The sequence below is a fragment of the Vidua chalybeata genome, chromosome 7 (assembly GCF_026979565.1).
Source record: "Vidua chalybeata isolate OUT-0048 chromosome 7, bVidCha1 merged haplotype, whole genome shotgun sequence".
Taxonomy (NCBI): domain Eukaryota; kingdom Metazoa; phylum Chordata; class Aves; order Passeriformes; family Viduidae; genus Vidua; species Vidua chalybeata.
In genome coordinates, this window is record NC_071536.1 from 27513805 (window position 1) to 27524325 (window position 10521).

The 10521-nt window shown below is 43.7% G+C and overlaps 1 protein-coding gene across 1 annotated transcript in view; it reads right to left on the minus strand.

Annotated features, from left to right (window-relative positions):
• Nucleotides 1-418, minus strand: part of TFCP2L1 (transcription factor CP2 like 1) — a 35441-nt gene extending 35023 nt beyond the window's left edge. Inside the window, exon 1 of the mRNA XM_053947726.1 lies at nucleotides 251-418. Within this exon, the coding sequence (XP_053803701.1) occupies nucleotides 251-312 (62 nt within the window). The 5' untranslated portion in view covers nucleotides 313-418. The remainder of the gene's footprint in view (nucleotides 1-250) is intronic.
• Between the last annotated feature and the right edge of the window lie 10103 nt (nucleotides 419-10521).

Sequence of the window (10521 nt, forward strand, 5' to 3'; positions counted from 1 at the left end):
CCCCTGGAGCTGCGCTACCCAGCCCGGAGAAGGAACCGGGCACAAGCCAAAAAGCAACGCTGTAGAGAGCTGCCTAACTAGGCGCTAAAATAAATAAAGAAGGAACAAAAGAAAGCAAAAAAAGGAAAACGGTGTCTCAGACAGAGGGAGCGGCGCGGCGGGGCACCGGGAGGGAAGCCGGCGGGCAGGCGGCCGGGGTTACCCGACCGAACATCCACCCCGTGCCAGGGCTGCTGCCGCCCGGACTCACCGCAGGTAGCTGCCGGTCGAGTGCTGGTTGTAATGCTCCGGCTGCGTGTGCCAAAACAGCATCTTGGGGGCGGCCGGCGGCGGTCCCTGCGCTGAGGAGCGGCGGCCGCGCTGCCCACCCCACGGGTGCCCGGCACGGCTGCCGCCAGCTGGAGCCGCGGCCCCGCCGGCTCCCGGCGCTTTTATGGCTCAGCCCCGGCGGGCGCGGGTTGGCCGGGCCGGGGCGCCGCAGCCGGGCGAGCCCTCCCCCGGCCCGCCCCAGCGCCAGCCCCGGCCCCCGGCGGGCACGGGCCGCGCAGCCCCGGGGCGGAGCGCCGGCCCCGAGGGACGGGCCTGGCGCGGAGCGAGCTGTGAGGGGTCGTGAGGGGCCAGGGGGGCGGGCACGGCAACCCCGGGGCGATCCCCGGCTGTGCTGAAGCTGCCGCCTGGCCTCTGAGCTGTGATTAAAACAGAGCCGCTCCATCCTACACCAGTGTGAAAGTCCTGCTCAGGTTCCTCGGAGGTCCCTGTTTTCTTTAAATGAACCACAGTTGATGGCTTTAGCTCCCTGCTGTCTCTTCCTCTCCCCTGTGCCTCATGTTAACCCCCTTTGTGTCAGGGGGTATTTTCCAATTGAGAGAGCAAGAGGCAAAGTTTGCCAGAGGAGGTGGATGAAGAGGAGAATAGTGTCAGAAACTAAGCTCACCTCTCGCCCATTGAAACCCTCCTGTCCTTTCTATCTCAACCCCCACACAGTACGGAGAAATCTGTTTCTTTTCCATTTCAAATTGCAGATCCTGATCCTCACCCACAAAGCTGCCCAAGGCTGTCATTTTCCTAACCACGTGCTCTCAGGGCACTTTCATGTCCCACCAGTTGTTCTCTGGTCTGATAGTTTGGAGGTGGGGGGAACAAAAGGGTAGAGGAACTCTCTGTTTAGTCATTTCACACTGTCTATCCACCAGCAGAAATTGAAACAGATCCTTAGTTACTCTGAACCATTAAATATCTTTCAGTCAGTTCTTTAGGAGAAGGCTTCCTACCCCTGAGGTTCCTGGTCAAATTTCAGCTGAGAAAAAGGCACTTTACTCATAGTACTTGTCAGCATTGACTGTCAGATTTCACCGTTGGATGAGTTTTTTCAGACAGATGAATTTTCTATTCTTCTGCCATGATTATAGAATATTGCTATTGTCATAGCATTTACAGATCATAGTTAGGTCAAGCCCAATAGAGTCAGATGCAATATAACTAAAGGCATTGGTTTTTTGTATCTTGAGGTAAACAAGGTAGCCTGAAAGGTAACTAAGCAGCTTTACAGAGATGTTATGAGTCTAAAAGTTTTTAGGATGCATTGCTTATATCTGCTTGTCTCTATTAATTTCAGAGTAAGAAATTGCACAAATCAATGTCCTTTATGGTATCCTCGGTTACTACACAGTTAGACAAACACTGGCTCTAGCAAAGCAAAATGGCTGGAGTTATCTTTTTTATACTCGAAAATATTTAGCTCTGCTCACACAACATCTGAGACCTTGATTAAGCAAAGACTATATATAGCTCTTGGACAGAGAAACAAGGCAAAGTTTGCAGAGCCGTCCAAGGACTTTTCTAAATAGTAAATATCCTTCCACAGTTTAAGTAGTTTGCTGCACCTACTGGGGAAATATGAAGTCCAATGTAAAAGTAAATTGCCACACTGTATGGAACAAAGGATCCCATCAAGTCTGGTATGATATATTTTCTTTACTATCCTTCTAGAAAGTACATATGTTGGAGTGAAAATTACTTTAAAATAATCTCACTCATTTCCTCTCTAGCCTGTTGATGAATGCAGAAAATAAAGTGAAATCTACTAATTAATTTTACAGAGACTCTGGCAGCAGCTCTGTCTTCTAAACATTCCTGTTCTTCCCATTCCTTTCTAAGCCAAATCTGATGAAGAAAAAGACTTCTTTTTTCCTTGTCTGCCTCTCCTGAAAGAAATCTCAGCCATTTTATGGTCTAACTGCTGCTCGTCCCCCAGTGCAGAAGTTTGTACCACAACATCAAATAGCTTCTCCTGGCCTTCAGAAACCATCACATCACAGAGGCCAAATCATCCTCTGCTCCTCTCTGGAGCTCCCAGCATCTGCTCTTCCTCTTATCTTAACACAACCCCTTGGTGAAGAAGTCTTCTCCACCACGGCTTTGTCATCCAAACTTCCCTTTACTCTCCTACTTCCTCCCAGATTAAAGTAATTTCTTTCCTGTGCTGAATGCTTTTCATCTCTCATTTTAGATGCTTATTCAATTTGCCATGGTAAAATACTTTGATCATATGATTAAAAGGGATTGATTGACTATTTTGTTTGATGGATTTTCGTACTTGAGATAATGCTATGAAGGGACCTTGGGATACTTTTTGTGTTGAAAAAAGGTATTTTTAAAAAAGTGTCTTTTCCTGTGGATGTTTGTACCTGAAAACCCAAGTAGTGTGCCAGTGAGTTCAGTTCAAAAGTTCATTCTGCTGCTTCACTGTTCATTGCAATCCCTTTAGCTAATCACTGAGTGGGAAATATCTTTCATCTGCTTCACTGGAGAGTCAAGAGGCTTTTCAGCACCTGGAACCAAACTAGCGGAATTTGCAGTGAAGTGACTGAGATATAGTCACATATTCAGTTCCCTTTCTGCTCTGGAAGAACAATGTTCCCATTAGCCAAGGGTCTAAATGGATGTGAGCATTATAACACTGTAGAGATGGCTACAGATCTGTAAAAGAAGTGAAACACTTCACTTGCATGAAACTGAAAAGAAACAGAACATTTCTATACCTTTATGACTTCCATCACAAACATCCTGGAAGTCTAACAGGATGTTCTATATCAGTTTAGCAATTTTGCATTCACAAAGCCCCAGATAAAGGATCAAGGGTGAACGTTATACTGTACCAAAGTGCTCCCAAAAGCAGCCAGTTATTCAGGGATTACTCCACCTCCCTCCTGATGCACAGACCATAGAATCTGGATGAACTGCAGGGATCTGAAATGAGCTGCAGAGACTTACTGAGATGGTCACCCAAGCACTGAATATGCTCTTACAAAAAATAGTCAGCATGTGCCTTTTGTGTTGCTTTTCTGTATATTTTAGCTCACAGGTTTCCAGCCTTTGGCTTGGGGATCCTTGGGGAGTTATATTGAACGAAGCTCTGCAATATAACCAAGAAATGTGACTGGGCTATAACTGGCTAAATTTGCTCAACTTTCCCTGGAAAATACTGAAGGCACCAGAAAATAGAAAGGACTGCAAAGCTGAGGTTTTAATCAACTGCGATATTATGAATGAAGAAAGGAACAGCTTTTACACAGCCCTTATTCCTTTAAATTAGGAAATACATTGCTTTGCCTTTGACAGGGCTTGGGACTGCTTCCAGTTGCAAGTACAGGCTTTCACAGGTAGCCCACTGACCCTCAAGGTCTCCTCATCTATTCCATGCTGGTTCACTTTTCAGATGGAAACCAGCCTAGATGTGTTCCCATTGCCCTCTACTGAACAGAAGCTCTGGGCAGTGGCTATCACCAGGAGTGTGAATGTAGTTGTGGTGTTACAGCCAAGGAGGAGGACACTGAATTAGAAAAACTGAGATTGAAAAAGGTCTTGAAAGTGTGCATTATACTGACAGAAACACAGAACTTATTTTGGTTTTACAAGAGGAAGATTAACAGGTGACTCAAACATTGTTTATAAATACTCACATGGAAAATCAATATTTCATAAAATATGCTCCTGAACCTCAAAACAAAGATACAAGAGCCACAGAATAAACACTGCAAGTTAATAAAGTGAGACTAAGAACAGACTGCAGTGAATGTAACCAACCATGAGTATAACTTTCCCAAACTTTGTGGTTAAAGCCATCTCCCGCCATCCCTATTTCCTAGATATAATTACAATCTATTTTTTTTACCCCCCCCAAAAAAAAAAAAAAAAAAAAAAAAAAAAAAAAAAAAAAAAAGTTGAACAGAAAGGGATTCATTTAGGTCCTGTGGCCAGTTTGACAGAGGAGAGCAAAGAAGCTCACCAGGACTCTTTCTATCTTTACAATCTCTGACTGTCTCCTGCCAAAGGCTTCCAAAAGCCATCCTATTAAAGTCACCTCCCTGCTCTACCTCGTGAGTGTGGAGCAATGTGTCCCCTTCCCTGACGGTCAAAATGCCCTGATGCTCATATGTTGTGATGTGCTGTCAACACAATCATCCTGACACAATGAGAACCACATTAACTGAACTTAATAGCAAAACAAATATCAGGAAGAATACCACACAGACTGGCTTATTTTCTTATTCAAGTCATTCAGTAAAACCCTCACCATTTTCTTACTTATCAGAGGTCACCATCAAATTTCCAGCTGCCACTAAATTTCTAGGCACAACATAGCACTGATGTATCCACGAGGTCTTTTTGCCACAGAAATTAAGCCTCATTTGCAAGCTCTCCCCAATGTCATATTAATCATTTTGACTGTCCTGATTTTATCACCAGAATCAAAATTTTCTTTCTTCCTGGTGAACATTTATTTTAAAGTAATTTTGTTGTGGAAACAAAAAAAATATTTACACAATGAGGAAGATGGATGATTGGATGACAAAATAAGTGCTTTTTAAATGCTCATTATACATCTATTGGCATTGGCTGTCTCATTGTGAGCTACAGGCTGCAATCGTGGGGACACACAGTAGCCGTGTTTACATTGCTGCAACAGAGACCTCTGGAGCCAACAGCACAAGTAAGAAAGCAGCACATGACTTAGGGAAAAAAAAAAAAAAAAACAACAGCAGAAAAATAAATGTACTTTTTGGCCAGCAGCAGACACTGACTCTGCAAACAGCTGTGCCCAGAACATGGCTGGGGGTTAGTTATGGTCCCTCTGCCCGAGGTCACCGTCTGTGCTGCACTCCTGTCCTGGCTGGAGCAGCATGAATGCATCACACCCTCACACATCAGGGTGGCAGGGCAGGGCAGACTGTCACTGCCTGGTGCTTTGGGGAGAGCAGTGGCAGGAGGTGAAGCATTGTCACTCAGAGCTGACAACAGCCCAGCTCTGCTCACAGCTCTGCTGCCTGAGGAAGCTTTGCTTTATAGCTGAAAAATTGTAGCTGGGCCAAAAATATCTGTGATGGCTGAGTGTATCCCACATCCGCCCACCAGCCTGGCCTGCCACCCTGCCCCAAACACTGGTGTCAGCAGGGAGAAGTTGCATGGAAAGGAGAGGCCAGGAGCCAGGCTGCAGCAGGAACTGTCTGCTTCAGCCAGCTTTGCCAAGGGTGGGTGTGGGAAAGCAGAAGAGGTGCCAGAAGATGTCTAGTCCATAGATCCCACAGACCAAGGCTGTGTCCTCTCTACTCATGGAAAGGGAGTCCTAAAAGCCTGAACAACAGGTAGAAGGCTCCCTCTGGAGATTTGCAGGCACTGCCAAACTGGGTGGGGTGGTTGGTATACTGAGCACCTGTGCTTTGATCAGCAGGACCTTGGGAAACTTGAGGCCATGAGAAACCTCACTGAGTTTTGCACTGCACCATGCTGGAGTAACCCCAAGCATCAGTTCAGGCTTGGAACTAGCTGACTGCAGAGCAGCCCTAATGAGGAGGACCCAAGTGTTGTTGAAAGATTAAGTACAAAACAACAGTTCCCCCTTGCCACAAATGAGGCAAACCTTTCCTCGTAATGGATGAGATCAAGGAAAGCTATCGCCCCTTCTCCTTGGTGCTGGTGGAACTGCACCTGTATTGAGCCTCCTCAAGGTGGAGAATTTGGACAGATCCAGCAGGTGAACTGCTGGAACATTCAGGGCATAGACCACTTCTCCTATGAGGAGAGCTTGAAGGCATTAGGCTTGCTGGGTCTGAGGATGATGAGGTCAAGACAGGTCCTAATAGCAGCCCACTATACAAAGGCATTAAAAAAGGTGATGAAGTCAAGCACTTCTCATTAGCAGCAGTGATCAAGGCAATGTCCACAAGCTGTCACTTGGAGATTAGACTGAGCGTTAGCAAAAACTTCTTCACCAGAGGACGGGAACAGGCTACCAGAGAGGCTGTGGCATCTCCATCCTTGGAGGTGTTCAAGATGACAGCAGCAGAGCCATGGTTGATGCAGCCCAGTGTAGGTTCCAGCCCTGTTTTGAGGTGGAGTTTAGATTAGAGACATTCAGAGGTCACTTCCCACCAACATTTCAACAAGTCTATGAAATCCTGCAAGGGGTACTATGGTCCTGACCCAGGTTTTAGTGTACATGCTCCATAATCTCCTTCCTGTTCAAGGCGATGTCCAGGTCTTTACCAAATGTGTAATGCCCTAGCACATGTGGGATGTCCACAGTTCCTACTTCCTGAAGAGACTCATGGTAAAAGGTCTGCATGCTGCTCTACTGCATGTGCTGTCCTGCCCCAGTGAGACTTCTATGTAAAAGCCAGCTGAAAAGTGGTTATTTTTAACTCTAGAGGAAAGGCTTTATTATAATCTGGAGTTGGCAAAGTAACAGTGTCAAGTAGCCACATCCTCTCCAATGTAAACTCTTCAGACATGAAATAATTCCAGGACAATTACTAGACACAGTTGAGTACGTAGAAAGTACTCAAATGCTCCACCCCAGGGCATTTATCTGTTGTAGGACAGCACTAAGCATGAAATACATTACAGTCTCTCATTTTCCCTGAAACACTTTAGAGACATTTTAAATTCCTTGAGAGGAAAACAATTAAAGATGCTTCATGTACTCAAAACACCTTTCAATAGTTCCTAATTCAGAGAATGCATAGTACCCCAGCAGAATCACAACTTACAAGATCATAGTCCTTCACAAACCCTATGTTTAAAAACTCAAAATACAAGAATACATTGGCAATTATTATAATTATTATTATAATAATATTTTTTCTTAGCTTCAAAGTAAAGCTTCCATCAAATGAGGTTTTTCTTATAGAAATGCTCTAGTTAGATGATTCACACAACAAATTCATAACTAAGAAGATAGACTGGAAAAGGGGGTGTGGTTTTCTTTTATTAGCTACATGTAGTCTGACTGTAATTATTCCCAACTGGAATATTTGTACATAAAAGCAATTTTGCAATGACAGTAATTTGTACAATTATTCTAATAACACGTTACTCCCTTAATTTTTATAAACAAATTCTAAGACTCTTTTTTATTCTCTTTGCAGAGCAATTCCCTAGTCAAATAATGAAGCCTCCCAAGTTCCCTACAAGGTAAGGTAAGGTGAGGTGAGTGGAGACTGACCTCTACTGCTAGTTACAAATGCATTTATTTCCTCAATATTTCTTTCTCCCCCAGGATATCCCAGATTTTCAGCTTATACAAGGTGCCATCTCTTGTCTCTTCAAGTCCTGTAGGGCAAGTTAACACATTTGTATTGATGAGTTAATACATTTGTATTAACTTCATATGATGGGACGGAGTGTGGAGGCACCTTACACATGCAAATATCCCATCACCATTAGGTAATGACCAAGTCATCTCACATTGCAGGAAACTTAAGGGCAAACTGACATCACCAAGACAATGGTGGGTGTGTGAATAAATCCCAGGGTGATGAGGCTCAGTCTAGGTCTCCTTAGCAGCTATACAGTAGGACGAGGGAGAAGCCATCTCTTTCAAGGTGGGACGTGCAGTACTGAAGTCTGTAATTTCACTTTCTTCTTATGCATCCAGGGATAAACTTAAGAATTGTTTGACAAAAAGTAATGGAGTTACAGGAATGTCAAAAATGTGCACGTGGAAGAATTGCAGAAACACAGAATATCCTGAGTTGGAAGGGATGCACAAGGATCATCGAGTGTAGCTCCCGTTCCTGCAGAGGACATCCGAAGAATCACACCATGTGCCAGAGGACATTGTCCAAACACTTCTTGAGCTCTGGCAGACTCAGTGTTGTGACCACCTCCCTGGGAAGTCTGTTCCAGTGTCCAGTCACCTTCTAGTGGAAGAACCTTTTCCTGATATCCTAATATCTAATCTAGAGACTTTATTTTCCACATAACAGTGGGCACGTTGATATAACTTTAAAATAACCTGCGTGGGACCAATAGAAATGTGACAATTTCAGCACCTTCCCACACAACCCAGGGCAATGGTTTAAGATACTGTAGTTTCCAATTTTTTAAGACTGAAATCACCAATTTCAAGTCTCTAATACACAAATCATTTGCCCACTGAGGTACTCTTGTGCTGTGGATAAAGACTTGCCAGAAAGGAATAGGATAGCATCTGAGGTCACAAACAAGACTATTTGAATGAATACCCTCAAATAAGACAATCCCAGTGACCAAAGCACAAAACTGCTGCACCTGCACTTGCAAAAGAAGGTTTGTGGGTTTGTTTTCATAGTGCAATAGCTAACCTCACTGCACAGCCCTCCTGGGGGCCATTACTTCAGTTTTTCCCATGATGTAGTTGGGGGAGGTCAGCAGCAGTTCAGATGCACAATATTCAGTACTGCTGGCTACAGCATGAGAAAAATGACCCATTTCTTGCCTCCTCTAAGTCTGACTGTCCAACAGCAGTTGGACTAAAGAGACAACAAATACCAAGGATATAATTAAAGCTCACTGTACCGAGCAGAAACTGCTGTCTTCAGTAGGATTTTGTCTCAGACTAGAAGCACTCCCGTAATTCATAGCAAAGACAAGCGCAGACTTTCAGAGGAAATTTTTTCTATTGTTCTATTTTAATCAATCAGTGCCAATTAACCAACATTTAGTTTCAGCTTGAGGAAGGAATGACAGAAATAATTATGTCCTGAGACAAACATCCCATCAACTTCTCCAAATAATTAACTGCCTCAGATGAATTGGCAATCAATTAACTGAGATTAAAAAGTCTAACACACAAACCATCTTCATTCCTCTCTGTAGAACCAGGATGACACAAAGTTACTACCCAGCCTCTGCACATGTTCATATAAATGCAACCTTACTCTGTCCATAAAAGAGTTTTGCTGGTTCATCTCAGGACATGAGTTCCTCTGACACTGAAATTCAAGGTGGCTTTGCTCTTAGCTGACCCTGAGCAGGGAATGGAATAACCACTCCTGACATGTCTGTTTATAAGGCATCAGCTAAATAACAGCGTTACTACAGAATAATTCAGTTAAGAGCCTTGTGCTATAGATACATGTTGCCCATTGTAAAAGAAATTTGTGGGCTTGAAGACAGGTTATTGTAGATAGATTGAAGATGTAAAAAATATAAATACTAGTGTGAAATAGGCTAAGGTTGTAGTAGTTTCAGTGTAGCTCTGCCTTCCTTATTTGACTTTTTATAAATATTTGTTTGGTATAGGGTGCAAAGCATCCTAACTCCCTGGATTGTGCCAGTGTGATCCCATTGCTGTAAACACTGATGAATCAGATGAATCCTTCCAAACATCTGCTTTCATTTATCAAAACAAGGATAAGAAACCTGGTCACAATTTATAATCACCTCTTGAGAAGGGTCTTTTCTTGACACAAACAGTAGTGAGGTGGTAACACTGAAGGGGAAGCTGAGTGCATCCAGCAATGTCCAGCTCATAACACCTAGTGTGAGCAGTAGCAGTCATGGAGATTATTAATGGTGAGACAGGAATGTTATTTTTATGATAAATAAATAGAATAAACCCGAAGTGACATCATCTACTTAGTAGTGTCAAGCAGTCAGATTTATATCTAATCATCATAGGTAGTTTTCAATAGTTTCCATTTATTTGAAGTGGCTAGCATTTTGATTTTATCATTATACCTGCCTCCTGTGCTTTTTTTCTTCAAAAGCATAAAATACATTATTCTGAAGTTCCTCTTCCTGCAGGTTTCTTGTTTGGCCTCTTCTAACTTTAGCAGTGAGTAAACTTACAAGGTTTTAATCCAGCAATCCAAACATAAGCAGCATTGAAGAACTGTCCGAACCATTGGTGCCAGCAGTGTACAGCAGGACTGGGAATCCATGGGGAATTCCAGAAAAAAAGGCCAGATTGTGATAATATTTACAAAAGGGGAGGGATGGCCTTCTTGAGCAGCTTGCTAACTGCCCAGATCTAGGAATCAAACAGGAAGGAACACGATGATATGGGGAGATGTCTCTTAGTGGAGGCTGTGGGTGGCACACCAAGTGTTATCCCAGCTCAGCAGCAGGGAGCTGGGAATAATCAGACTATGACCTTTGAGTGAAAAGAAATGTGCTTTTATAAAAGGTAACTTCTTCCCCTGCTGTCACCCCTGTGATGGTCTGAGGCTCTGTTTCAGCCTGTGGGCTGTCCTTTGC